The 27,716-nt window shown below is 48.8% G+C and overlaps 10 protein-coding genes across 10 annotated transcripts; 5 read left to right on the forward strand and 5 right to left on the reverse strand.

The window, feature by feature from the left end:
* Positions 1-787: 787 nt before the first annotated feature.
* HOO65_070399 (CCCH zinc finger protein) lies at positions 788-2,502 on the reverse strand (the record flags this gene model as incomplete). The annotated part of the gene is made up of 4 exons (XM_071004994.1): positions 788-1,130; positions 1,640-2,216; positions 2,280-2,390; positions 2,454-2,502. 4 exons carry the CDS (start codon positions 2,500-2,502, stop codon positions 788-790), a joined length of 1,080 nt encoding a protein of 359 aa, XP_070857117.1.
* A 487-nt stretch (positions 2,503-2,989) lies between these two features.
* On the forward strand, positions 2,990-4,048 carry HOO65_070400 (Tho complex subunit 7/Mft1p; the record flags this gene model as incomplete). The annotated part of the gene is made up of 1 exon (XM_071001321.1): positions 2,990-4,048. The coding sequence occupies one exon, from the start codon at positions 2,990-2,992 to the stop codon at positions 4,046-4,048; it is 1,059 nt and encodes a 352-aa protein (XP_070857118.1).
* A 387-nt stretch (positions 4,049-4,435) lies between these two features.
* On the reverse strand, positions 4,436-4,870 carry HOO65_070401 (Tubulin binding cofactor A; the record flags this gene model as incomplete). Its single annotated transcript, XM_071005201.1, has 2 exons — positions 4,436-4,639; positions 4,700-4,870. 2 exons carry the CDS (start codon positions 4,868-4,870, stop codon positions 4,436-4,438), a joined length of 375 nt encoding a protein of 124 aa, XP_070857119.1.
* Positions 4,871-5,874: 1,004 nt separating this feature from the next.
* On the forward strand, positions 5,875-6,770 carry HOO65_070402 (Monothiol glutaredoxin-3; the record flags this gene model as incomplete). Its single annotated transcript, XM_071005139.1, has 2 exons — positions 5,875-6,600; positions 6,693-6,770. 2 exons carry the CDS (start codon positions 5,875-5,877, stop codon positions 6,768-6,770), a joined length of 804 nt encoding a protein of 267 aa, XP_070857120.1.
* A 675-nt stretch (positions 6,771-7,445) lies between these two features.
* On the reverse strand, positions 7,446-10,739 carry HOO65_070403 (fungal specific transcription factor; the record flags this gene model as incomplete). The annotated part of the gene is made up of 7 exons (XM_071004857.1): positions 7,446-8,090; positions 8,151-8,393; positions 8,470-9,133; positions 9,290-9,559; positions 9,633-9,659; positions 9,845-10,238; positions 10,352-10,739. 7 exons carry the CDS (start codon positions 10,737-10,739, stop codon positions 7,446-7,448), a joined length of 2,631 nt encoding a protein of 876 aa, XP_070857121.1.
* A 1,190-nt stretch (positions 10,740-11,929) lies between these two features.
* On the reverse strand, positions 11,930-13,360 carry HOO65_070404 (THO complex subunit 3; the record flags this gene model as incomplete). The annotated part of the gene is made up of 7 exons (XM_071005032.1): positions 11,930-11,941; positions 11,998-12,044; positions 12,115-12,159; positions 12,240-12,606; positions 12,810-13,048; positions 13,116-13,189; positions 13,257-13,360. The coding sequence occupies 7 exons, from the start codon at positions 13,358-13,360 to the stop codon at positions 11,930-11,932; spliced, it is 888 nt and encodes a 295-aa protein (XP_070857122.1).
* An 871-nt stretch (positions 13,361-14,231) lies between these two features.
* On the forward strand, positions 14,232-17,664 carry HOO65_070405 (duf1339 domain protein; the record flags this gene model as incomplete). The annotated part of the gene is made up of 3 exons (XM_071004844.1): positions 14,232-14,567; positions 14,692-16,878; positions 16,930-17,664. 3 exons carry the CDS (start codon positions 14,232-14,234, stop codon positions 17,662-17,664), a joined length of 3,258 nt encoding a protein of 1,085 aa, XP_070857123.1.
* Positions 17,665-18,489: 825 nt separating this feature from the next.
* Positions 18,490-19,496, forward strand: HOO65_070406 (Casein kinase II subunit beta-2; the record flags this gene model as incomplete). Its single annotated transcript, XM_071005115.1, has 3 exons — positions 18,490-18,549; positions 18,663-18,908; positions 19,011-19,496. 3 exons carry the CDS (start codon positions 18,490-18,492, stop codon positions 19,494-19,496), a joined length of 792 nt encoding a protein of 263 aa, XP_070857124.1.
* Positions 19,497-20,664: 1,168 nt separating this feature from the next.
* HOO65_070407 (putative cell cycle inhibitor) lies at positions 20,665-21,549 on the forward strand (the record flags this gene model as incomplete). Its single annotated transcript, XM_071001322.1, has 1 exon — positions 20,665-21,549. The coding sequence occupies one exon, from the start codon at positions 20,665-20,667 to the stop codon at positions 21,547-21,549; it is 885 nt and encodes a 294-aa protein (XP_070857125.1).
* A 3,627-nt stretch (positions 21,550-25,176) lies between these two features.
* On the reverse strand, positions 25,177-27,447 carry HOO65_070408 (bZIP transcription factor; the record flags this gene model as incomplete). Its single annotated transcript, XM_071004920.1, has 2 exons — positions 25,177-26,560; positions 26,663-27,447. 2 exons carry the CDS (start codon positions 27,445-27,447, stop codon positions 25,177-25,179), a joined length of 2,169 nt encoding a protein of 722 aa, XP_070857126.1.
* Between the last annotated feature and the right edge of the window lie 269 nt (positions 27,448-27,716).

Here is a 27,716-nt window from a genome sequence, read left to right on the forward strand (position 1 = left end):
TCTTTTTTTTCTCTTTTTTTTCTGTTTTTAATGGCATAAAATCTTTTTGTATGATGTCCATAAGTTATATCTCCATATATTGCACGTAACCTGTTAGAGCCAGTTTGATTGCTATGTCCGAATACGTTTGCTCTGTTCTCATGGTATGGTAGCTTGTCTGATGTTCTGGATAGTCCCTTCACGCATCGATTATTCCATGTTGCATGTCACATTAAAGTTTGCACCGTTGTAGTAAGAATAGCCTTTAACAAAGAAACGACATGGTATTCTTTTCCTTCTCGCCTAAAATTTTCTTTCTTTCCTCCTTGTTCTTCTTTTTTTCTTCTTTTTGGAGTTATTTTCCATCTTGTTGCTTTGCATTGAAAAACAACGCAAGGCATTGCGTTTAGTAAACAGGACTGGGGTATCTTCTAATCCTAAAACCTCCCAACAACGCACTAGCCAACAACTCTGGCTGGCATGTGTATAATCAAATAGTGACCTTGACATACGGTAGGCTCACTATTTAGTGATTCCTTGAAAATATATACCTTCCCGGGATAGGGAAAGATTGCCCATAATAGCTAAACAGAGGCTGAGGAACGAAAAAAAAGTAACACGAGACTGCACTCTAGATGAGCATAATATGGCAAAGAGCTTGTTACTTAGGATGGGGAAGATCGGTGCCTTATGCGTCTGGGACAGATTTCTGGCCATTTTGTTACAGCACTGTTGGCAGCGTCGACAGTCAACAACGAAATACAAGAATGACGATCCTTTTCTTTAGTAGGACACAAACCACGGATACTTATAGAGCAACCATGTCTTGATCCAGGTCAAAGTCAGAATCATCATCATCGTGGAATAGTTCCTCCATGTCCGAGTCAAAGTCGCCGCTGCCAACAGACTCTTCGTCGCTCGAAATATCTGTGTAGTCGCCGTTTGCTTCTCTTTCTTGCTGCTTGCGAAGGACGCTTGCCCTTTCACGATGCAGAAGCTTGCAACCCTTCGTATTACACTTGCCAGTATTGCTGAAATCGGGGCATTCAAACACGTGACGTTGGGGGCATTCTGTTCCCTTGTCGCAATAGCCATACAGTCCAAATGACTGGCAGACCATGGCGCCTAGAGAGGCAACCGAGTGGGCATACCTGCATTCTGGGTTGGAACAATTACCCTTGGAATAATGTAGGCACGTAGGTGTTCTTTCTGGCTTCAGGTCGTGGGACAAATCACAGTGGTCGCCACTGGGACAGGTTCCCTTTTGAAGGAACTCTTTGCAAATAGCTACTCTGCTATAGTCATGGACATAGCGGCACTGAGGGCCTTTGGGGCATGATCCTAAATAAAACACAAGAACACAAGTTAGTGTGGGGACGGGGGAAGAAGGCTTAGAGCGTGGCCGTCTTCGCTTGCTATTGCTTCTAGTATGTTGGGATTTAGGCTGGCAAACAACACCGCTGGCAGATGTTGTCTGCCACATGGAGTAGCGTGAATTGGGAATTTCGAAGAGGCGTAGCGCAGGAAAGCGGAGCTTGGAAAAAGAATAATACCGGAAAAAGAAAAGGCTTTGCATGGCTCGGAGCTTTTCGTGACCTGTCCGTGTTGTCTATAGTCGAAATTTATTAGCGGCCCATGGTATTGAGACGGGGCAACATACCGTTGGGCCCTCACGATGGATTCACGGTATAAGTTCCCATGCTTGCTGCGGAAGAACTTGACTCCACCAACCATCGCGATTTTGGGGGTTGGTCCGTCCATGTTGAGTTTGTCTGGAGAGAGGTTAGAGAGCTGTGATTGTGATATTGGACCACGGGGGTGGGTCGAACCAGCTTTGATAAGTTTGCTACCGCCATTAGCTACGTGGTACTTGATACCACCGACGTCAATGGTATACTGCTTGTTGTCTGAGTGGTTAATATTCGAAGGGGAAATGGCCTTGCTCCGAAGAAAAGAGCGAAGTTTGGCCTTTTCCCGGGCGCTTTTATCCTGGAGATGCTTTTGCTTCGAAAGTTGCAGCGCCCGAGAGTGCGACGAGGCGTCTTGATCGTAGACATTGGTGTTAATTAGCTGCAGGTGGCGGTCTGAGCGTGTGACAAACGATGGTGTTGTAGTGCCAGTCGATGCTGAGGTTACTACATCGCTGGTGGAGGTATTCGATGAGTTTGGAGCGGGGAGACGCCCCGAAAAGCCCGCATAGTGGCCTCTCCCGCGATACCCGCCTCGGGTGCCTCGTGCTATAGTTGTGTGCCAGCGTTAGTTATTTTAGCAGCGGGTGGGATGAGGGGAGCTACACAAACCTCGTTGATAGGGATGATAGCCGTTGCTGGGAGTGTTGTATCCACTTTGGCTGTGTGCACCGGCACGAAGGCTACCGCTGGTCTGACTGTTTTTATGGCGATTGATTTGGCCTAGAGTCGATTGTTAGCTAGCTAGCTTTGGGCACAAACAAGCCATTGAAAAAGGCTGCTTACCAGCCAATTGACTGATGCGACTGAGAAGCCGAGAGCGTTCGTCGTCCATTTCGAGATGCGCTAGATATGAGTATAGTTGAAAACGGTGTATTTTAAATGGCTAAAGACGACATTCAGAATATGGAAAACAAAAGCAAATATGGATAGAGAAAGGACTGTTAACAAAATATAGAACAGTAGAGCGTGAATATGGAGTAGTGGAAATTATGTCAACAGAAAATCAAAGTTTGCAAGGATGCAAACTGAAGATCAAGCTCAAGTCAAACAGGTTTAATGGGGGTGGGGGGAGGCGATGACTAAGCTGACGCGACTCCTACAAAGAGACAATTTGATTGGTTGCATGTGGTACAAGGCTGGCGACAGTTTGAAAATAATTTGGTAGATAACTCAACTTAGCCTATACTTATGTTTTGCATCGGATAACCTTTCTTTTTCGCTGCCGCTACTCTCACTATTAGTGAAACTATACTGGAAACTATACTCCTGATATTAGATATTTGCTTTCATAAATATTCTAGCGGTCAGCATCACCAATCATGATGGAAACCTGGGGAGTCCTCGAAGACCGCTCTGAACAAGAGTTGCACAAGAGCCGGTTGCTCAATGTTGAAGAACGCCCCTTCAAAAGAGTTACTAAGCGCTTACAAACTTTGGTCACATCTTTAGCAAATACTTCTACTTCAGAAGAGCGGCTCAATCAGCAGCGGATGCTGGAGTTTTTAAAGGATGATCTCACTACTGACTTTGCGATTTTCGACTCTTCGCTGTCCCGTCTACAATTCCTTTTTGATGCCAACGCCCGCCAACGCGATTTATACGAAACCGACAAGCAGCGCATTCTTGACGAATGCCAAGCAGCACGCGATGAAAATGCGACTCTACGTGAGAAACTTGACGAGGCTCGAACTACACTCAGCAAGCGCAAGCGCTTTGACGATCTCGCCGACAAGATAACCGCCAACCGACTGCTGCGCCCACGCACCGACCAGCTTACTAGCCTTAAGAAGCTTGAGGAGGAGTGCGCCGAACTAGAGCGCGAGCGCGAAACATATGCCGAAACATGGCGCGAGCGACGTGATCAATTTAACCGCATTATGGAGGAAGGCATGCTGCTACGCGCGCAGATTCGCGATGAGGCAGACGAAGTTGACCGTAGACAGGGCATGGTAGAGGAGGAGGATGAGGCGGTTGAAGCGTCGGCTGGTACTCCACGGCCCGGCCCAGCAAGCAGAAGTGCTACGCCACGGCCAGATGCTACCAAGGGCGACTCTGAAATTGCAATGGCTTCAGACAATGGAGAAGGGGCCGCTACTAAGGACAAGGAACGTCTTGGGTCAACACTACGTGGCCAGCTCAGCAGATCGCGCAGTCGCAGTTGCGCATCGAGTCGCTCTATACGTGAAGAGCGACCAGGAGAGACGGGCCAGAGAAGCGCGGATGATGCTGACAACAACGATGATGGCGATGACGGTGAGATTGAAGAAGGCGAGGACGTTGAGATGGATGACGGAGTGTCCAAGGGACACAGTGTGGCTGATGCACCGCGTATGATGGTAGATGGGTCGTCACAAGAAGACATGGAGATGGATAGGTAGTGAGTGTTTGCTTTACTGGATGCTGAGCGAGTGATTTCAGTAGCATGTGATATTTCTGGGAACTGGCATTATTTTCGTTTGTATTGTATAGCATAGCGTTGCTGCTTGAATTTCTGCTTCTTTGACTGCGCAATGACGCCATTATGCGGGCTGTGCTATTTACTTGGTATTATGACTACACCTGATCTTGAATACGTTGGTTTTTGCCTTGTTTTTCAAAGCAATAAATATGGATAATGGACCATGGTTATTAAGCAATTAGGACTTCTTGAAAGAAACAAGACGAATGCAGTTTTCCTATATCTGTGATTGCATTTTGCAAGAACAGGCGAGTAATGTTATGGTCATGTTTCTCATCGAACTACCTCACGTTTGTCGTATCCAGCTTTAGGCAGTGACAATGGTGGCATCTTTGACTGCCTGTTCCATGATGGCACGACCCTGTGTGACTGCATCTCTTGCAGCAGTAAGTTGCTCGGAAGTAGCAGAGGCCTCGTCGGAGGCGATCTGGGCGACAAGTTTCTCGACAGCAGCTGCGATGCGAAGACGAAGAGGCTGGAATACAGCACGTGTTTCTTGGATGGCGGTTTCCTGCAGTATGTATTAGAGCAAGGTAATTAAGGGCTGATGGGTTGTCTATGGCTTGGGTACCTCCTGCTTCACCATGAAGCTGTGGTTCTCGTCGGTAGTGGTAGCCGCCTCATTCTTCAACTTGTCCAGACGGGCTAGTTGGCTGACTAGCTCAATGTGATAGGACTTTTCCTCCTTGACAAGGCGGATGACGGCCTTGGTCGCAATTTCAAGGGGTGTGGGGCTAGGCATTGTGGATGGGTTGAGCTGTGTTGGTGGAAGTAGGGAGGTGAGAAGAGAAGAATTTGCGGAGGGTTGTTCAAAGCTTAGTCTAAGGGAAGCTGAAGTTTTGCTACATGGTGATCATAACAGGCTGTGACTACCTTTCTAAGGCAATCAAGTAATGACAGCCTTATAATGGGGTGTGTTTTAGTGGGGGTGGGTTGCGGGTTAGCACAGCGCCGAAGAGCGCTGCAACATAACCTACATAACGACTTCTGCCATGATACTTGGGGATTAAAATGACTAAACTAAAAAGCGGCATCTCTGATATAATCTGGTAGAAATTGCGTATACTAATGAATAAATTCTAGCAAATTCCCAGCCAGAAATAGAGCAGATGAGACGTCATTTGAAGCCAAAGTTGTTATGACTCTTGCTTTCTTACAGGATCTGATAAAAAAGGGCTTATGTAAGTGTAAATAAGCCTGTCTCAGCACCTTTGGCGGTGCTCTTAGTGGTCCAAGGCCACTGAAGCCTGAAGCCACCCTTTGTGGTGGCCCTACTGACACTGTATTTGTATAGCCGCTGTTTAACGCAGTGCGCTAAGCGGCTAGCCCCGCCTAGTAATTCAATAGGATTGCGCCATCACGGGCTCTATCTCAAGTCGGTGGCGTCACACGCTGGAGTAAGAAATATTCACTCTATTTTATTTCTAATGACCCTCTCTTCCGTTATCAATCTGTGCTTGTTAGGCCTACATGCAGAATTCTCCCCTCTTAATTCCTCCTGAGCTTCTTTCAATCAGTGAGTCTGGCTCATTCAGCTCTCATCTTAGTTTTGATCTGAATTTTGATTTTCATTTTGATTTCTTCCCCGCTACCCCGCCATCGACCCTCTCAATACTAGACTCACACAACCCTCGCAGCCTTGCATCATCGCCTATTTTTTTTCGCCGCCGTTCATAAAATTTTCTGCGACATCTCTTTCCTTAAGCCGCTCACAAATTATATCCGATTATTATCGTAAACCCGAAAATGTCCAAGGTGACCGAGATTACCACCCAAGAGGCTTGGGACCAGCATCTGGCTTCTGTCCCGGCCTCGTCTTTGCTCGTCATCTCCTTCCATGCGCCGTGGGCTGCCCCCTGCAAGCAAATGGCTATCGTTATCGAGACCCTCGCCAGCGAATATGCACCGGAAACCAGCTCATGGGTTAGCATCAATGCCGAAGAGCTGAGCGACATTAGCGAGCAGTTTGATGTGACTGCCGTGCCGTTCATTGTGCTTATGCGCAATGGCACTGTACTAGAGAGCGTTAGTGGTAGCAGTGCTACTCGTGTTCGTGCTGCTGTTGAAAAGCACAGTGCTACCGAGTCGTCTGGCTCCGCTACTACTACTACTGCTGCTACTGGTGCTGCGCAAAGCAGTGCTACTCCTACAGCAAACGGCGCCGCCGCCCAAGACACTCAGGACCCAGAGCCGCCTGTCGATCCCGTCAAGGCCAAGGAGGAGCTTTTCGCGCGCTTGAAAGATTTGGTCAAGGCTGCACCTGTGATGCTGTTTATGAAGGGCACGCCAAGCTCACCGCAGTGCGGATTTTCGCGCCAGCTTGTTGCACTGCTCCGTGAGAAGTCAGTCAAGTATGGATTCTTCAACATTCTGGCTGATGATGAAGTGCGCCAGGGTCTCAAGGAATACGCGGACTGGCCAACATACCCCCAGCTATGGATTGATGGCGAGCTGGTGGGAGGCCTGGATATTGTACGTTTGACCCCTATCTACGGAGAGAAGTGCCTACGGATTGCAGTGCAGGATAGGGATAAAGAGACTCTGCTAACAACTGATTGCTTTAGATCAAAGAGGAGATTGAAAACGATCCCGAGTTTCTCAAGGCCTATAGTGTCAAGCAGAGCGAGGAGGCTACCGCCTGATTCGCACAAACATTCCCCTTCTCCTCTTGTTGACTGCCGGCTACGACGTTCTACGACACTATTTCTCTCATTTCCCTTTTGTCTCTCGATACCACATTTCGCCCATGCCTATTCCAATTAACTGTTGGCGGTCCCCCTTTCTCTCTCAGCCATACCACACTTTTGTATATCAACCCTGTCCCTTTTCTGGAGCACCATTCCCTTTGATACTCTCAACAAAAATATTCAAAGTTTTCACTAAATAGACCAATCACGTTTCCACTAAAGCAACAAATAATTAGTCGTAAACCAATTTCTTAGCATTCACAAAAGCTTCCCGAGAAAGTTTAGAAATTTATACAGCTGATGATAGAAAAGTAAAAAGGAAAAAAAAAAAAGGAAAACAAGGCGCTATTCTTTGGGTATTCAAGACAATGAGTAGAGTGCGGTACATGTACTAATGGTGGAAGTGCTGGAAATGAACAGGTATTAACCTCCCCCCCCGTCCCCTTCTATTTGTTTTGTTTTCATTGGATATGCTGATCCCAGGTCGACATGTCCATGGCGTCCATAGGAACTAGATTCATAAAAGTCCTTAAGACGCCTTCAGCCATGGGGGTCATAGACTGGCCCTGTCCAACCTCTGGCCAACTATTAACAAAGTTCGGATCGTTCGTGGTTTCTGGATTAAAGCAGTCATGAGCCACCGATGGCGACATGCCAAAAAGGTTGCCCCCCCGAAGTGTATGAACTGCCATTGGGAGGCACCGAGTGGTCCTGTGAAACCGGGGTTGTATTGAACGAGGTGTGACCCGAGCCACTAGTAGCCGGGTTATTAAGCGGTGTTGAATGAGATGGTATAGATCGGGATGCGTGGAGCGAGTGTTGCTGGTGTTGGTCTGATTGGTGGTGATCGGAACAGATGGAGTTGGGTGTTGGCCTATTGCTTGCCGACGGTGTGCCATGGTTTGACATGGCCACATCAATTGGGTCGGCAGAACTGTCGCCTCCTCCAACACTGCCAATTACCGATGTTCCCGAGTGTGGTGATGTGGTCATAGTTTGGGGCATATTTGCATTCGATTGGCCAGAAATTTTGAGCCATTGGCTAGCGAGCATCGAGTTGGAAGTCGGTGGATGAGCCTGTCTGGCGGATGTGGAATCAGAGGGGGGCGAGAGGTTATTTGCAGCTGATGTTTGAGAATTGACACCATTGTCATCAGGCGGGTGCATGAAGCGGTTTTCACCTCCATAGGCTTCAAAGCCGGTGCGGAGCTGTGCCGAGATTGGCATCTTAGAATAGGTTCCGCCGGCTAATGCGCTGAAGGGATGGGATGTAGGCTTTGTGACAGTTAGTATAAAGGCCTCTATATTACGATCGAAAGAAAAATGAAAACATACTAGTTCAGACGCTCTGGGAAAAGCGTTATGCAGCCGAGGATTTCGGGCCATGAGTGCGTCTAGATCAACATCCAGTTGCACGAGGAATGACTCGGTCAACGGATTCAGGCGTCTCAGGGCAGTCATAGATCCAAGCAAAAAACGGAGAGAGTCGGCCACTTGACTATCCTCAGGCTGGCTCTTGAGATACTGCACGAATACGCGTGCTGCGACGTATAGACAGAAGGCCACAAAGGAATTCATCTAAAGAAAAATCAGTGCTCCGTTATAACTAAAATAGCATCGAAGCCATTTCTGTAACAAAAGCTATGAGACTTACGGAAGAAAGGTCAAGATGGGCGACCATGCGCATAATATAAGTAATCTCATTAGCTGCCGTAATGCACCTGATCTTACTTTCCATGCCGACGTTGGCGGGCAAGTGATAGCTATCGGCCTTGAAAATTGCTGCCTGATGCAGGCAAATAGTCGAAGTATGCATGCTCATGTGTACAAACACGACATTTGGCGTCATCAAGCCTTCGGGGAGCTTTAGGTTCGCGGGTAGTGACATGAGAGTGTTGAGTAGAATACCATCCAGCTGGCGATGTCTCTTCCAAAACTCGCCGTTGAGGTCATGGTCACGGTCTTCAGGATCGGGTCGATGTAGATGGATTAAGTTGCGACCAAACATGGCGCTTGACAGCACAACGCTGGCAAAAGCTGACAGCTTGGAAGCACCAGCCGGGGTCATGGCGTCTTTCAGGGTACCCGTCTGCTCGGGCTTGCTCATATCAAAGGCCTCTTCTGAAGACGGAAGATTGGTGGAGATGTCACGCTCGTCAATGGTCATGGGCCAGCCTGTGCCAATACTAGCATATCGGTCTTCGCAGAAGGCTAGCCAAAAAGTTCTTCGGCGCTCTTCATGTTCGGTCCAGTCTCGTGGTGGAGGAAGACATTGTTTGACATCAAGACCACTACTATCGAGCCGATTAAGGCCGATCCTAAAAAGCGGGAAGAAGGAACGGTTAGCTACTTCAAGGTGGACAAAAAAGCGGGAGTGAGAATGGGTGGTGAGAGTGTCAGAGAGCACGGATTGCTCAAAATAGTTATAGTTGCAAGTCGCATCTACATTTTCAGGTTTTATAATGATAACTCACATTTGACATAACCGCACAGCTGAGCCGGTACTCATCCAAGCCCGTGGAAAATGCATCATCTTGAACTCGTATGACGCAATGAGTACATGAGCCTGCGCATGAGCAATTGAAATAATGTGTTCACCAAACCCCTTCAGATAATCGAGCTCAGCATATTTTCGTGCACGCTGGTAGAATATGTCCTTGGTGGCATAGTATTTCTCGCTTACGCAACTAGCGAGAGTCCATATAGCATAGCGGAGGGCGACAGGTGGTTGTTGGGTGGGTGGGCTAGGAGGCAGTGGTTGTTAGGATTTGCATTGGGCTGAGCCGTCTCGATTATAGTTGGTGTCTGGTTACTCACAGCGTCATAGCGGCCAGGTATCGATGTCTGTGGATCATAGGCACCGAGGCGTGCACCTTTTCAAAAAATATTTTGTGGCTAGGACAAGGTAAGCCTTTCTGAAGAACGATAACAGACATAGGAGGGGGGAGGGGGGGGGGTAGCGGGAACATAGCATAGGGCATGACGGGTGTAGGGGGTGGGGGGTATGTGGACATGAAAATCTAGCTTACAGTTCGTCAATAGCGTCCTGGAAGGGCAAGGGCTCTTCCAATCCCAAATCCACGAGATCTCGTTGGCGGTTTTCCGCCATTGGAGGTGGTATTGTATGGTTATAAGCAGATCTTCCTGTGTCATCAGGCGTTGAGCCAGCCTGTGACTGGGCCCGTGGCGTTTGCTGGCGGGTAGCACCGGAGGCATGGGGTGAGGAGTGTTTAAAGCGCCAGTCTGTGTCATTTTCGGATGAGACAAACGCGCTGTTTGGTCTGAAGGCTGATGGAGGGGTGGCCGTAGACTTTTGGGCGGCGGCGACCGGCTCAGGAACATTTCGGGAAACGGAAGGTGATTCACGGGTGGCGGCGGCGACGGCGGGGGGTTCTTGAGTTTTAAGGAGGGTTTCGACTTGTTCTACGGAAACGAAAAGGCCAGGAGTATGGTTAGTCAGCCAGCAATGCATGTGGATGAGATGGCAGAAAAGGCTACGGCAATGAGAGGCTGCAATCAGCAAATGCATGACTTACTCAGTCGTTCCTCAAGCGCCTTTACATAGCCGCGCTTGGGGCCGCTTTTGCGACGCACCTCGTCGTACGCGCAGGTGTGGCCTAGCCGCGCACACGTGCTACAGCTCGGCTTGACGCCGTCGCATTTTAGTTTACGGCGACGACATATCATGCACGCCAGCCGCTTAGGCTTGGGCACAAAGAGGTTGTCGGGTCTTGGGGCGGCGGAGGGCGTGGCAATAGTGGAAGCAGCCTCGGTAGTCAAGTCTTGAAGTGCAGGTGTGGTGATGGTTGTGGTTGGAACAAGGTCGATTTCAGTTGCTGGCGTGGTCCCCGTTGTAGCCGTAGTGGTGACGGCAGTGGCGGCAACAGCGGTATTGGCCACTGTGGAGAGACCAGGCTCTGACATGGCCAGAAGGGAGAAGCGGAAAAGAATAAGGGCAGCGTATATATAGATCCGGGAATATACAATGGAGAAACGGGGAATCGGAGAACGGGGAACGGAGAACGGAGACGGAAGGAAAGAAGGAAGAACAAGTTTAGGATGAGATGGGATGAGATGGGTTGGCTTTGTTGTGGGTTTTGGCAAGCGAGGGGGTGGCCACGGGCAAGTCTAAAGCCAAAAGCCAAAAGTCAAAAGTCAATAAGCAAACGTCAACAAATCCAGCAAAGAGCCAGCGGCAGCATAAGGGAAAAAAAAAAAAAAAAGAAAAAAGAAGAAGAGAGGAAGGTCGGCTGTTGAAGGTGTGTGCGTCTGGCGAGTGCGGGCAAGGCGCTGTTTCAGTTCAACCAAGTACCAGCAGAAGGTTTGAAAATTCCCCTTGAATTTTTCTCCCTCAAAATTCTCCCCAAAAATATATCGACAGTTAATAAAAGATTATGGCCTGCGATTTGCGCCTTTGCGCTGTTCGTAGGGTCAAAGAGTTCTTGGATGCTTTGTTCTCTCTCTCTTCTGTGTGTATGCATGTACAAGTGAGCCAAGCTAAGATGAGAAGCATACAGTTTAATGGGCATGGGAGGGCAATAATCACAGGCGAAGCTATCTAGCCGCCATCGATGGAATAGTCGGGCTGCTGATCTTATGTCCATTAAGAAGTTAGAAGCAAATTGAAACCCAAAATAATGAAGCGACTGAAGGAGACGATGGCCAAGACCACCTAAATAAGTGTATATGCGGCGGCAGTGCTCGTCCCAATTTGGCGGTTCCTCCAAGGAACCCAACAAACCCATGAAGATTTAGTCGGGGTTAACACGACTTGCCCCCTACCCACGAGCCTCACTCAGGCTCTAATTAGGGTTTCAGCAGGGGGTACTCGGTCTTAGCCTTTCGTGGATCTGGATGGATGCCTACCTTGTATATCAAGCTAAGCTAAGGTTATGTGCTTCCATTGACGCCCCTAATGCGTCTAACCACGACAATATCGAAGCTAGCTGTGGCTCACTTGCGATGTTATGTGGCCCACCAGATATGCCCCCTGTATGTCTTATGTATCCCCAACTATTCTTGTCTGTTCCTCTTTTCCCCTTGTATTTCTTGTACCCGTACTGCATTTTTAACGCCGCTCGGAGACACTCGCTATGTGCAAGGACCCATGATCGTTAAACGCGAGCCTATAGTGAAGAGGCGCCCAGGCCACAACACTTGCTGTATCTTTGGTATCAATTACATATACTTCATCCCCCGACTCAGTATGCCATATGCGAACGCCTTTGCCTAGTTTTCTCGTTAGTGGTGGGTATGCGAGAAAAAAAAAATATGGTCAGACAACCATGAGAGCACTTACCATCTTCACTACCAGCTGAAATATAACTACCGTCGAACGAAAAGCCTACCACAAGTTGTCAGCACAAAAGTACAGATACACGGCATAATTATATGCACAACACAGATCATCCGGCAATCACTTACTTAGACTTCGGACCGGTCCTGTCATTCCTGTGAGCGTCCGCTGACAAATCCAGTCCTTGGTGTCCCACAATGAAATCAGCGATTCTGAGCCGCCTGTAGCGAGGTATCTTGCTGCCGGGTGCAGTGCTGTCGTCAAGCACGATGCTGTGTGTCCAGAGAGCTTAAACTCTGAGGGGGGCTCGTCAAACTCGTTGAGCAAGAGGGGCTTCAGGTCTGGGTACGAGAGGATTCGTGTTTTGCCATCACCAGTCGTCACAAAAGCCTTCTTGCCACTCCAGCAAAAGGCGATCTGGTTTGTCTGTGTTGGCTGCTGGTAAGATGCAACTGGTGTCGACTGGCCAGGCTGAATGATGAAGAGCTTGTCGGTCTGGTAAGATTCAATTGGTTAGCACGTACTCCAGCAAATGCCACCAGAGGCATGAAAGCAAAACCGAACGTGGCGATAAAATGCAAAATGCAAAGCACAGGAGCCAGCGAAAGAATCAAGCGCAAAGCACTGACACAAAGCACATACAAGAAGCACAAACAAAAAAGGAAAAAAAAGAGAAAAACACAAACATCAATACACACCTTGTTTCCGACAATAAGAGAGGACCCATCTGGCGCCCATGCCAGCGTAAACGCCTCGCCCAGGCCCTTGAATTCGCCAACACACAAGTTGTTGCGCACATCCCACAGCTTCACGGTGCCATCATTGCTAACACTGCATAGCTCAGCTTGCTTGACGGGGTTGAAGGCAACCTTTTCGATGGGTGCCGTATGGCCCTTCAGCTCAGTGGAAAAGCGAGCATTCGGTCTATCAGGGTTCCCTGTCACACTGTTAGAATCATAGTTGGTGACCTCACTGCTGGCTGCGTTGTTGGAAGCAAAACTTACAGACTCGAAGGGTTTTGTCCGCGGAGCCAGTCGCGATGGCAGTACCAAACGGGTTCCACGCGATCGACCGGACACTGCGGTATGAGTTAGGGTTTGCTTGACACACAAAGGTGAGCTCCAAGTGAAGTCGACGATTCTTACCTATGGCCTCGATGATCTTGATATATCTGGATTCTAGCCCCGCCAAAATACAGAGGGAATCTATCCTTTGACAAACTTTGACGCGACCGCACGGTGTTTGACATGGCGATAGGGGCGGCTGTCGGTTGGCAATAGCCCGGGGAGGAAGAATACGAAAGCAGGAAGAAGGAGACAAAACAGATGTCTGTCAATTCAGTGAGATGGTTTTACCTTGGATTAAGAGCTCAAAATATAAGGGTTAAAAAAGGTTGGAGATCCTTACCCTAGCGAATGAGAATGCAAATAGCAGCTCCCTGGTAAAAGAATGGTTGGTCAATGGCTTTGACAAGTAGTCTCAGTTTCAACTGTCAATCTTGTCCTTGCCAAAATTTCTGCACCTAATAACTGCTTGTGTGCGCCTTCCTTTTTGAGCTCCAGGGAAAAAACTGCATAACTGCATAGCTGGCAATGTATAAAACTTATGCACGAGCGTGCACAAAATAGCTCACAATAATTGTTGATCACGTCTGCTTTCAGACCACAAACAAGATCCTTTTTCTGCGACATCGCGGGAGCTGCTTAGAAAAGACGGCTTGTTCTTTATAACCTCTCTATCTTGTGGTATTGCTGCTGTTTATCTTATCACACATCTGTCTTGTCTTCATTCGTTTGTCTTCTTTCGCTTGTCTCTGATTGTGCGTTGTGCTTACTCAATAGCTGTGCTGGACATCGTCTTGCTGCTCAGGCGCCCCCATCTTCTTTATCGCCTTTCCTTTTGCCGTTAGTATACCGGCCTTTGTTTGCAATACCCCCAGTCTTATTATTCTGTTTTATGTTGTTTCTTCCCCACCAAGCCGTCTATATACCCTTTTGCGAGCCATACTATACGAATATCTCTGTGCAGCTTCCATAGCCGTAGCATTGGCAATATACCATCTCACTTAGTCCGTTTCTCTTTTTCCACCGGCACAACCAACCACCAGCTGCATTATCGCCATGTACTGGCCAGTAGGATGTGCGCGTGCCTACACTACAAGCAATAACCAGGCACAACCTTCAACTATTGTGCTCTCTGACGATGATGCGCAATCGCCATACTTTAACCAAGGCAACTCGAGTATACGATCTCAGTACCGCAGCGATGACAATTTACCAACAACGCCTTTAACACCTAGTACGCCCTATGTCGAGTCGATGGACGGCGTGGACGATGCTGATACGGGTCTCTACGGGAATACCAATAGTCCGAGTAGTCAGGCAACAACTACTGTAGCGCTCAACGAGCCCATCCGGGCATTACGGGTATCGCGAACAGGCCACATATTTGCTACTGTAACTGCTCGCACTATTACCGTTTGGCAAACAAAGGTGGGGAATCTCAGCCTATTCGTGCCCGCTGCCCGCTGCCCCCGCCCTCAAAACCGTACTGACATCATTATCCATGTTATCTCTCTAGCCCACCGTCATCCTTGGCGTAGTTGCACGCTCTGAGACTTCGATCGAATCATATGGCGAAAACGACGACCTCCTCATCCGGCCTGACTCTGCCATTTTCGTGGTCCGCACTAGAAATGGGTATCTTATCACATATTCCATGGCTGCCGACCCACAGACTCGAGTTTATAAAGCCCATTGGCCTAATCACACAAACGTCCAAAGGCGACGACAAAGTAACGCAGGCGGGCTCGGCGCAAACCATCCCGATCAGTTCCTCTGGGGGGCCGGCGAGGGCTTTGGCATTGAAGATGTCAGTTTGCGTTTTCGCATGGTAATCAAGATTGATGCTGGCATTGAAAGCGCCTTGGCTCTGGAGGATGAATTAGTCGTTGCGACCCGAAAGCCCGCAGCTGTCCAGTGTATTCTTTGGGCCCCAGACTCTACAGGAAAGCAGACTCGTACGGAGCTCGTGTCAAAAATGCCCTGGGCTGAGAAAAAGTCTACCATTTGCGAAATGACGTATGACCGGCCGATGAATCTTTCGACCTGGGTCATGGCCGATGGCAGAGCGTACGCCGTGCAGAAGATACCACCACCCATATCGACAGAGGGCATGGATCCCGCAGAGCTCAAGAGGCTGTTCCGTGGCCATTGCTTCCACATCCCACAGAATCCTGGAGAGCGTGCTGTTAAGGCCGTAGTCAACGCTAGATTTTCGTTAATTGCGGTGGGGTGTGCTGATGGTACGGTTAAAGTGTATTCTGTTAAAGACTATTCGGGGAACATCCCGATATCTCACACACACTTGCCGCCTGTCTCCCCAACGACATCGGGACTGATGACTTGCTTGAGGTACTCACCCGATGGATATTGCCTATTCGCTGGATTCCGAAAAGGATGGACTATGTGGAGTGTATATGGAAAACGAAGTACACACAGCTTCAACAACAATTCCCAATTGTCCCACAGCAATGGTGATGACTGGCTAGAGGGCGTCGATGACGCTGCGTGGATCGGCGGCGGCGCTGAGATTTTGCTTACAAACCGTAAAAGTGCTATTATTTGGTCTTTAGAGATGGCTCGGAGTACAATATCCGGTTGCTATATGTCGGCCAATATCTTCCGAACGGCGCTTCAAATGTCGAATAGTCTGTCTGTGTACCGGGGCTACGATTTGCCAGACCTGGCATCGATTTCATCAGAACCCTATTTGTGGCACACGACAAAGATACCTGCTGTGTATCTCCTTCAACAATGGCCCATCAAAAGCACTGCCATTTCGCCAGACGGCCGCTATGTTGCTGTTGCTGGACGCCGTGGGCTGGCCCATTACAGCGTGAGCAGCGGCCGCTGGAAGACATTTGCTAATCCAACCGAGGAAAGCGAGTTTACGGTCCGGGGAGGAATGTGCTGGTATCAAAACGTGTTGGTAGCTGCTGTGGAAAGCGATCAATCACAAGAATTGAGATTGTATCCCCGAGACAGTGCACTTGCTAGCTCGAATGTGCTCTTTACTATGGCAATACATTCACCAGTGGTCTTAGTGACACTATCAGACGACGATTCGCTGTTGGTTTACACCTACGACAATATTCTCTACCACTTTTTAATTGTCCCGTCTAGCGGTAAAGTCAGCCTTGTGCAGGTAGGACAAATTGCATTTCACGGCATCGTGCGGTCTCCAGCGCGAGTACGTGGCCTTGGCTGGATCCTTCCAGAAAGCCAGCTTTCCGACGGCGATCCATCACAGGACGTTTCTGTTGCAACCGTGATTTTCCTTGTCGATGGGAAGCTTGTTGCTTTGAAGCCAACAGTCGGAAGTGAGGGCCAACACAAGTACAATATGCGTGTACTGGCACAGAATGTGGAGTTTCACTGTAGCATGCGCGAAGAGCCATTTGCCGGCTTTTCGCGTGAGTTTGCCAGTGTCAGTGCTGGTAATAATGCCTTGTTGAGGCGATCACTGTGGGTGTATGATGGGAATCACATGAACATGTGGCCTGATTTGTATGAAGTGCTGGAGGCAGTGACGGGTAATGAAACAAAGGGCATTCCGGATCCAGTAGCGCTTCCCATGGACTTTTATCCTCTTTCTGTCGTCGTGGGTAAAGCACTAGTTTTAGGTGTCGAATCGGAGCTTATTCAGAGACGAGACATTGGGTTCTCTACGTTCCGCTCTACCATTCGCGTGGGTATTTCATACATGGTGTGGTGTCTATTTCGATACTTGCTAACCAATGCATTTGCTTTTCTTTAGACACATCTTTTCCTGCCTGATACGCTACGTCATTATCTCACCCAAGGCCGGGCTCTAGAAGCGCTACAACTTTCGCGACAGTACGAGAAGCTTACTTACTTTTCCCACGCCCTTGAAGTTCTCCTCCATCAGGTTCTAGACGATGAAGTCGACTCGTCACCCAAGCCCGAGGAGGCCATTCTACCGCGCGTGCTCTCCCTCTGTTCCTCATTCAAAGATTATCTTGACATTGTGCTTCAATGCACGCGCAAGACTGAAGTACGACAGTGGCGTACTCTCTTCGACTACCTCCCTCCTGTGCAGGAACTGTTTGAAGAATCGCTCCAGCGCGGTTCTGTCAAAACAGCAGGCGGCTACCTGATTATCCTTCACACCCTAGATGAGCTAGAGTCCGTTTTGGAGCAGTCTGTACGTGTCCTCTCCCGTGCGATGCACGAAGAAGACTGGGAGCTATGCAAAGAGCTAGCGCGTTTCCTTGCTGCTCTTGATGAATCTGGCTCGACGTTGCGAGAGGCGATGGAATTGGTCAATGCACCCGTTGCCTCCAACAACTTCCAGGGTGATGACAATAGCATTTTGGGCAGACTAGAGCTCCTGGTTCCTGCCCCAAGAACAATCAGCTCTTTTTCCAACTCTAATGGAGACAAATCGGCAGAGTCAAGTCTAGGTTCGCTTCACGAAACTCCTAGCCTGAACTCTATGACCGAACAGACTGATGTTGCACAAAAGGGTTAGAAGCATCTAAGCGCTATAATCATCAGGGTTAGTAAATAACTTGAAGGTGGAAATCTTGAAACCACCGTCGGTTATGTGTGGCTAAAATGAGCTATTAAAGTGTATGGCAATGTATGTTTATGTGTGTGTGTTGTGGTAAGTATTTCTAAATGAGTACAATATGTTTTATGTACTTGTGTGATAATCCGACATCGTAGGTTCTTAGCACTTCCATTATGTGCTGATAACGATAAGGCCTGACCACAAGGCTGAGGTGGGTCTTCTGGCGAAGTTGAGCCTTATCCAACTCTTTTGGCTTCTGTGCTCACAAAAATAAACCCCACTAGAGGAAGTAAACGAACGTCCATTGATCACCAAGTGACGACCAGCCAAAGAATCAACAGCCTTTTTATTCCATCGAATTGAGTGTCCCAATAACATCGCAACCTTCTGATCTACGTGTGAATCTTTTTTTTTTCTTTTCCAATCGCTGCTTTTTTTTTTTTCCTTTCTATCATTAAGCCGTTCACTTTGTTGTATCTTCTGCTTGACTAGACCCTGGGATCCCTTTGCTTTGCATTTTATCTTGTCCCCGATAAAAACCTTTTTTTTTGGGAGTGCTTGCTTGTGGCTTCTCATTGATCGTGAAGCTGCCTATTATTGAGCCTAGGCTTTTCTTGTGGCCGACCTCGGTTGTGAGAAAGAATAGACTATTATTTTCGAGACCCCCTAGCCACGGCATATACGCAACGTCGCCCTCGGGCCCTAAAGAATACGCACACCGACAACCCTCCCTTCCGTTCAAGTATCTCATTGTAAAGGTCTATCCGGGAATTTACATTCAAGATGATGGACGACTTTGTCAGCGACTCTGATAGCGAGTACACTAGCTACTGGCGTGACTGGGTAAGTGCGGGTGTTGAGGCACAAGCGTATGAAAATACGAGTATATGCACAGTCACACGTGTTGCGCTACTCTGCTATGAATGAAACAAACTGCTAACTTTACGGCATTTTAGTTTATCTCCATGCGTGGGCACGAATACTTCTGCGAAATCGACGAGGAGTACTTGACGGACCGCTTTAACCTGACTGGTCTCAACAGCGAGGTGCAATACTACCAATATGCCATGGACTTAATCACAGACATGTTCGAACTAGAGTGTGACGATGACATGCGCGATACCATTGAAAAGTCGGCTCGCCAACTCTATGGGCTGGTGCATGCCCGATTTATTGTAACAACCCGTGGCTTGGGTAAGATGGTGAGTCTACTAAGGGAAGGATAGTGGATGGATAAAGGACAAGCCCGCGGTTGCTCCTGGAAAACGGCCCTTGGAGATATCAATGCTAACTACAACATACAGCTCGAGAAATATAAGAGATCTGACTTTGGCAAGTGCCCTCGCATCATGTGCGAAGGACAGCCTTTATTGCCCATGGGCCTGGCCGACATTCCAGGACAAAAGCCGGTCAAGCTGTACTGTGCGCGGTGTGAAGACATCTACAACCCGAAGTCATCACGTCATGCTAGTTTAGACGGCGCCTTTTTCGGCACGTCCTTCCACAACATCTTCTTCCAGGTGTATCCGCCTCTGATGCCGATAAAGAGCACAGAACGCTACGTGCCCCGTGTTTATGGGTTTAAGGTGCACTCAGCAGCAGCGTTGATCCGGTGGCAGGAAGAGCAGAGAGATGAGCTGCGGCGGAGGCTGAAGGTGGCAGGCGTCGAGACGGGCTTTGATGAGGACGATGAGGAATGTGAGGAGGAAGAGGGAGATGAAGATGAGGAAGAGAACCGGATGGAGCTAGCCGAGATTCAAGGCCAGATTCCTGTCCCATCTAAGGCTTAGATTGCGAACAAGGGCAAAGCGAACTGTGGTTATAGATTTTGGCCTTGGCCGTTGGCCGTAGCATTGATATCAACAGTAACGGCGGCAACAGTATTGCGGTAGCTTTGTTGGGCTTGTTTACTCCCTATGTTATTCTAGCATTTATAGCGTGGTACCAGCTTGGTGAATAATGACGGATGAATCTTAGAACACACAAAGGGCTGCTGGATGGGATTAGGGCGTAGTGTAGTGTAGTGTAATATGGTGAAGGTGGCATAGGTCTTGACGTTGTGATGATGTTTAGTGGAAATAGCCCCACTCCCCTTCTGTAAGACTTGGGATAGGCCTTGTATTTGCTTGTTTCAGTTGCTTACCAGCCCTCATACAGGCTAGGAGCGGGTCCTTCTTGGTAATTGGAGCAAGACGCACCTTGGAGATTATTGCTCGCTTTATCCTGCCTGCCACGATCATTCTGTCCTTTATTTTGTGGCAATCTGGCTGGGCGAAACAGAGTTGAGCGTTGAGCATAGCACTGCCCATATGCATGCTGCCTATAACTAGCACTAACCATCGTCATGGGACGCAAGCGGGCAAAGCGTAGTGCAAGCAGTGCCTCGTTCGTTTTAGTTGGCTCCAGAGATGAAGAGAGGAGAAAATAACTGCCTAGAAACTCAAGGGTATGATCCAACCCATTACAAGCCCCCTTTGCGGCGACTTAGCCTCTTGCCAGGTACTTTATTGGTGAGAACAGGAACGTTCGATTGTTTGTCTTCGCTAGGCTTTTTCTGACCTTGTTTTTTGGCCTCCAAGAAAAACTTTCTATATGTGGCTGTTTCGAGAATGAACGACGAGGGAGATTGTTCATAAAACGCCTTTTTTGCTATTAACTCTTGAAGCTTAGTTTCTTACCCTCCTCACACTCCATCACTTGGCTTCCTTTGCACCTCACAGGTTTCTAATTTGACAGACACCTTTGTTTTTGTTTCCTCCTGAGACAATCCTGCTCTTGTTCAATCACATGAAAAGCGGCAGCAGCAGCAGCAAATATTATCAAACAAAGAGCCCCTTGACGCAAACAGGGTTGCCCTGTCCTCTTACGTAGGCAACAATCTTCAACACAAACACATGCTCAACATAAACGTCAATTGAGCCTCTTGTACATATTCAATACGCTTTTACAGACACAAATATGGGAATCCGAGACGCTATCAAAAAGAAGGACGCTGTCACGGTCTCCGACAGTAGCTATGCTGCGGCTATTTCGCGTGTCAACACTGGGGCCGAGTTCACCTTTATCCGCTCCGACACCTTTGGCCAGTCTGTCGTACACCCTCCGGGAACCCCTCCCGCCACGTCATCCAACGGCCTGTTGTCGCCCGTTTCTGCCGAGGGGGGGTCTTCCGGTGGCTTCCGCCCCCGCTCTCGCTCCAATTCGGCCGCCTCTGCTCGTCACAAGCTATCTCACAGACTACATCTCTCGCGCAACCATAGCACTAGTGATAACGTGCCGGCGAACTTGCCAGCTATTGAAACCAGCCAGCCCGATGCCGAGACGCAGTGGGAAAAACGCGCAACCATTCTGGCTATGGGGGGTAGCCAGCCTGGCTCGCCCAATACAACGGCACCGTCTCCTATCCACGCAACCAATCCGTTCCAGTGGCCTGCCCCGCAGAGTAATAAGGAGCTAGATAGCGACATTCAGAGGGCCATACGGCTACACGAAGAGGGCGACTTGACTAATTCCACCCGCATCTTTGCTAAACTGGCGAATCCTGCCGGTGCAAACAACCCACTGAGTCAGGTGCTCTACGGGCTTGCTTTGCGTCACGGCTGGGGGTGCACACCAGACCCAGAATTGGCGGTGAGCAATCTCGGACTGGCCGCCGCAAATGCTGCTGCGATTGAACAACGCGCGTTGGAGGAGGGTAAGAAACAAGGAGGTCCTGCTAAGGGCGAGCTGGTTCTAGCCATTTATGAACTGGCAAACTGCTTTCGCAATGGTTGGGGTGTAGGCCAAGACCCTGTGGCCGCAAAACAGGTGAGCTTTTGTGCTGGAAGGCGTGTTGGAGGATAGCTGGGACATTGGCCCATGAGGCTGATAGGGCATGAGTTTTGGCGCCAGTATCCAGAGTCTCGCTAACCTGTGGTCGGGCATCAAGTACTTCGAAACTGCTGCAAATCTAGGTGATACCGGTAAGTGCTCTTTCCTTTCGACTGTGTATCTCACATGAGGCTGTGAATTCAAGCTAATGTTCGGGCTGTGTAGACGCCATGAATGAGGTTGCCTATTGCTATCTAGAGGGTTTTGGTTGCCGTAAGGATAAGGTACGTCTTTTTTTTTTTTTTTTTCTCTCATTTTTTCTCTTAGGCTGTGAAAAACTGCAGTTACCCCCGATTCCTGTGCCGTTCATTCCTTCGGATTCGTTCCGTCTCCTTCATCTTAATATCCGGCCTAAGCGGATAATAAATGCCCATACTTGGGTAGTTACCCTAATGTCACCTGCCATATATATTTACAACCTCTTTAAATCCATACCGGCCTTATTTTTAAGGGCGCTAAAATTGGGCATCAAGAATATTTGACATTAAAGCCCCCCTCTTGTCTTTTTAATTATTCAACCAACACTCCAACACCCCTCCTACAATACGTACCTGATATTGCTTGCCGCTATAGACCGCTCGTGCTGGCATAGCCTGATCTGCTGGCTTGATGCCTTGGCGGTTAGTTCCGGCAGGCTTCCGGGACCCGGACAAGGCTCCGCGATCAGTCGCAGTGCGTAACCGGGGCCACGTTGTCTTTACTATACGTGCAAAAATTCCATGTGATGCTACTTCGCGTGCAACTCAAATGAGGCTTACACGGAATATGCCACGGTTAATGGCTGGGGATCCGCAACACTCCCCCTACTTGTTTGCTACGTTGGGCCTTATGCAAAGAACTCGCTACCACTGACTGGCATCTTCTATCATGACATACTTTGGCTGACGTAGTTTCCCGAATTTGTTTAGCTTGCCGCAGCAAAGTACTATCGTTTGGCCGAAAAGGCTGGAAATAAGACATTAGGAAACTCATGGTACGTCATATCTCTTCACACCTTTGCCCAAGCCTTTGAAAGCCCCAGGGGGGGGAGAAGTAAGGATGATAGGCTAGGTTAGGCCGGGCCTCGATGGGAGTCATGTCTCATTTTATCCGATCCATGTTGTGTTTTCTAGCATCTGGCTGCTTGGAGCCGCTACCTTCTCCACCTGACCCTTTTTTACGTTGTATCGCTTGCATGCTTTGTGCACATAGCCATGGCTCCCGCCCCATCTTTATGCCCCCCGTTAGTTGGCCAGCCGGAGATCAAGCCGCAAGTCATAAGATATTACATGTTATGCATAGCTGCCCATTTATGGCATGGCGTTGGTGTATCAGTCTAGCAACCTCTGGCCTTGCACAGGGTGTGCTTTGCCAGACGAACAGGCGGGCGGGAGCGTGCAGTCAAATGGAGGGGTTTGCTGTCTCGCTAGGCTCGGCGTGTTTATGCTGGTGCACCAGACCATCTGCCATTTTCATTTTCAACTCACGTGGAGCTTTCAGCCTGTTGTGTTCAAAGAAGCCTCACACCTCGCTAGACTACACATGTACACACATGAAGGAAATACTGTATTATAGCCAGCTGACGTCTTTCTTTTTTTTTTTTCACAGGATTTGGAAAGAGAAATATGATCCAGACAAGCAAGGGAAGAAAAAGGGCTTGTTTTCCTTTGTGCACCACGGCGAAAAGACGGCATGAACATAGAATCTATGAATTGATTGGGGGGAATTTTGGACTGAGAAATGAAGGAGTCTTGGTATCGACGATAGGAAATATACCTTTGATATGAGTTTTCGGATAGATTTGATATTCTGAAGTGATAAAAGTTATATCTTTGCAAAGTTAACCGCTGATAGATAGAGTCTGACGTCGACAGGTATCGAAAATTATCTTTTAAGGGCCGTAAGAGAGAAGAGATGGCATCTTGGGACGTCTAGTAGAGCTCATGCAGGAAATTAAAATGGACGAGATAGATAGAAGACTATGGAACAAGGAATATATATTGAAAATGAAAAACGATAATATTTTAGATAGGAACAAAGTAACAAAGTCATCAAAGAAGACACTATAATGACAACAGGGAATAATCATTGCCCGGCCCAAGTGGCCTTAGAGTCAAATAAACGACGTAAAGTTTGAGAGTTTTTCGTCAAGGCCATCTGATATCGCAGTACCTAATTTTTGGAGGCATCTGGTCAAAGATGACATGGAAATCAGGGCTTGAGAGTATGGCATGTTAAAGTTTGAGGTTGAGGGTGGCTCTTACGTAGTACAAGAGTGTCCGTGTTATGTCTAGGGTTAGTGTAACAAAACTGTCCTATGTAACACCAAGACCGTCTCGTGTAACTAGGCTGAGGGCCACAGCCACTTGACCTCTTAGTGATGGCCAATTCGAAGGAGTTGACGACATCAAGCACGACAGGCACTGCACATGGGCAGGGACCCAATGGCTGGCAGTTCCGATGTCTTGGTTTAAAATAAGTTATGGACAGGCACGGCTTATTGCGCACTGTGCCTATACAAAAGCATAGAAACGAAAGACGGCGGGAGAAGTTGGATCGACTGAGTTGAATGAAGATTCGCTTGTTTGTTTAGGGGGGAGAGGGTGGAGGGGGCGGCGAGGGGGGGGAGGCGCCAAATATCAAGGAAAGTGAGGGGCGTGTTTCAAGAAACGAATGGACGTCTAGTCTCTGAAACATCAGAAACATCGACTTGGAGCGAACGAATTGCTCTAGATGAGCGAGTGTGTGTAGGCTAAGCCAGAGTAGAGAGAGGAAGCAGGATCTGCTATAAAGTTATTTGTGTACTTCAAATCAAGACAAGAAAAAAACGAGTGTAATGTCAAGAAGTGAGAGACGCAATGAATCTGGGAACAAGGGTCCATATGATAATGTGAATCCAAGGAGAAAGAAAAAACAAGAAGTATCTGCTTTCTAAAAAAGAAAATAGGTACTAGGAAAAGACAGGGTGTAAGGCCGGTACTGCAGACCCGTATGTGGCAAATCATAATGCTTATAGCCTAGAAGAAATGAGTGGAAGAGTGGCGAAGCAGATCATGGCAGCAGGCTGAATATACTCAAAGAATATCTTTGAAGAGTTGTTGTAATAAGTGTCGTCATCATTATCGTCGTCGTAGTCGTTGGAGTCGTCATCAAGGTTGTAAAGTCGAGGAGGAAGTAAGGGGATTAAAAGAGGTCATATCAATCTGAAGCGTGAAAACAAAGAAAAAAAGGGCAGGATAAAAAGACAGAAAAAGGGAAACGCAAAAATGCAAGCAATAAGAATGGACAGGGAACGCTAAAAGGATAGAAACGACAAAGAGAAAGCGAGGAATGGAAAAGAAAAGCATAAATCGGAGAAAAGGAAGCAAAGGCAACACTAGCAGGCCAGTGAGTGTGGTGTGCCCTCATGGAGGCAAGACACACAGAAGTGGCAATGGCAGTGGTAATACACGGTGCAGGCTAGACGAGACAATCGGGTTGACACTTTCCAGCCACCGTAGAGACAACGAAGAGACCTAACAGAAGAGGAGAAAAAACATATTGAAGAAAAGGAGGGGGGGGGGGGGGATAAGTTTTGGTTCAAAAAGGAGGTTCAAGGCATTGGTGGTAGCACCACACTTTTCAAGCCTTGGAGGCTCGAACCACTGCATCGCAAGCAAGCATGCAGCGGTTGTGAGCCTCGGTAACCAGGTTGGCAAAATTGCGCACCAGAGCAACAGGAACGAGATCCTGAAGCAGGGAGCGCGAGCAGGCCTCGGCGGCATTGGGCAGGCTACGCAGCGCACCCAAAGAGCCAACAAGATTTCGCAGGTCGGCACCGACCGAGGCCGAAGCAGAAGCAGGAGAGCCAGTGCACACACCGGCACCTACAACAGAGAGGGCATCACTGCCGGGGGTATGGCCGCGAGATGCAGTCGAGCCAATCACAGGGCTACCAGGGCCACGGCGAATGGCATTGTCGAACTGCACTTCAGATAGCGTGAACATGCTCTCGCGCTCTTGTTCAAAAGAAGGCACCATCAGCATGCTGCTCAGCGGGCCAAGCATCGACATGTCGATGTTGGCATTACTGTCAGAAGACCCGGCACTAAGCATTTGGATCCAGCTGTCAGCCAAGCCCATAGCCGCCGGTGAGGTGGCGGCAGTGGCAGCGGACGAGACAACGGAAGGTCCAGAGGCATAGGCCGAGGCTGACGAGGCACCAATAAAAGGTGTTTCGACACCAGCTTCCTTGAAAAGCCCCTTGAGAAGACTCGCAGTAGTCACGCGAATATCCTCAGAGACAGGCGGCAGGATAGACATGGCCGCACTCGAAGGATCGTTTGAGATCACATAGGCACCCACCAGGAAGAGCATAAAGAGCAGGCTGCTCTGGCCACGGCCAGCAACAGCGATTTGCTCTGCAGCGGCTTCTTCCCCTTTCGACGACAGCTCGGCCTGGTTCATGGGCACGTGCTGCTGGACATGCTGTTGCTGCGGGCTGGACATCACCTCCTGCTTGATCTTCTTGGGGTCTATTCCAAAAGTCTCGGAGTGAGTCGAAGCACTAGCAGGAACAGTGGCAACATTCCAGCTGGTCGTGGTGGATGAGGGGGAGGAGGAGGAGGAAGTGGAAGGGCTGGTGTCGCCGTTGCTATCAACGGGCGAGAAAACGCCTAGGCTATTGCCACTAGCCAATGCGGTAGTACCGTTAGTGCCGCTGTTTCTGCTACTGCGGAGCTTAGAGGCTTCATCCCCCAAGGTGTTCACGCGGTCGGTCAGATACGCGACCTGTTTACGTAGACGTGATGTCTCCATAGTGTGTTCGCGAAGAAGAGAATCCTTCTCCATGTTGAAGCTACTCTGTAGATAGTCCTGGATCTGCTGTTTTTCCAGAGCTAGACGCTCACATTGCTTGCGCAGCATGGCGATATCTTCTTCCATCTCGCTAATGATGGCGGTAAATTGTTTCTTCTCGTCCTCTAGACGCTCAGTGTGCATCTTCTTGCGTTGACGCGAGTCAAGACTGTTTGAATAGGGAGGTTATTAGTACATGGGTAGGAAGGGAGGAGATGGGGATGCAAGGCCATATTCAGCCGAGAAGAAAAGGGGAGGGGGAGGTACTTACGCTGCCTGTCGGTTTCGTAGCAGTCGCTTTTGCTGCTTCAGCTCCTTGATCTCCTGCTCGTCTGTTGACTGTGAGATCAGGTGGTCGATGTTGTTCAAATTGCGCTCTGCGGGAATATCAAAGCGGGCATTTTTCTTGCGAATGCCATCACCACGGCGGAGTTCTTGAAGAACGGCTTGTGCCATGGCGGACTTCTTGGAGCCGACAGAGACGGCGTGAAGAGCATCAATAGTGCTTACGTTGACGTCCACGTTCATGTTCCCAGCAACATTGGGAACGCCGCCAGGTGCTACTACACCGTTGTACATGGAAATATCACCAAAAGTACCGTTGGATGTCATCATGTTAGGCTGTGAGAACATGGGGCCAAAGGAGCCATTTTCCATTGCATCGAATTGCTGGGGCATGACTACAGTGTCGACGCCCATAACAGTGGAATTTGGGGCTACAATCCAGTTCCCAGTGCTGCCAGCACCAATGAGAGCTTGTGAAGTGACGTCGGCAGGGAAGAAGGTCGGTGCGGCAGGTGTGATACCTCCAGAGCTAGTGGTAGATGGGATTGACTGCATGTCAACGCCCCAGGAGTCTTCAGGTTTGTGGGAAAAGAGAGAGGTGTTGGTCATGGCTGAGTCTTTTCGGCTCACCAGTGGCGGAGACATATCGATTCCAGAGTCTAATCCGCTGTCCATCAAAGTGTCATTGAGCAAAGAGTCAGGTTCGCCGGTGAAATAGCGGGTGTCGACGTGGCCGTTATCGAAATATGGAGGCGTCATTGCAGATACCATTTTGGAAGATTTGTGGGAGTAAAAATGAAGAGAAAGATGGAGTGTGTGTGAAAGGAGAATCAACGAAGCCCCTTATGGATAAATCCTGCCCCAGTAGAACAAGATACAGTCGGGGGGGGGGGGGGGGGTGAGTGAGATCCCCTTGAAAGAAAAGAGCGATGTAAAAGAAAGATCGCAGGTCTAGATCAGAGAATAAGAGAAAGCAACACTACCAAGTGCTGTAAAAAAATGAATAAACAGGGAAATCTATAATGCAGATATGCAGTGTT

Source organism: Ceratocystis lukuohia, assembly GCF_044167205.1.
Source record: "Ceratocystis lukuohia strain C4212 chromosome Unknown Supercontig7_pilon, whole genome shotgun sequence".
Lineage (NCBI taxonomy): Eukaryota > Fungi > Ascomycota > Sordariomycetes > Microascales > Ceratocystidaceae > Ceratocystis > Ceratocystis lukuohia.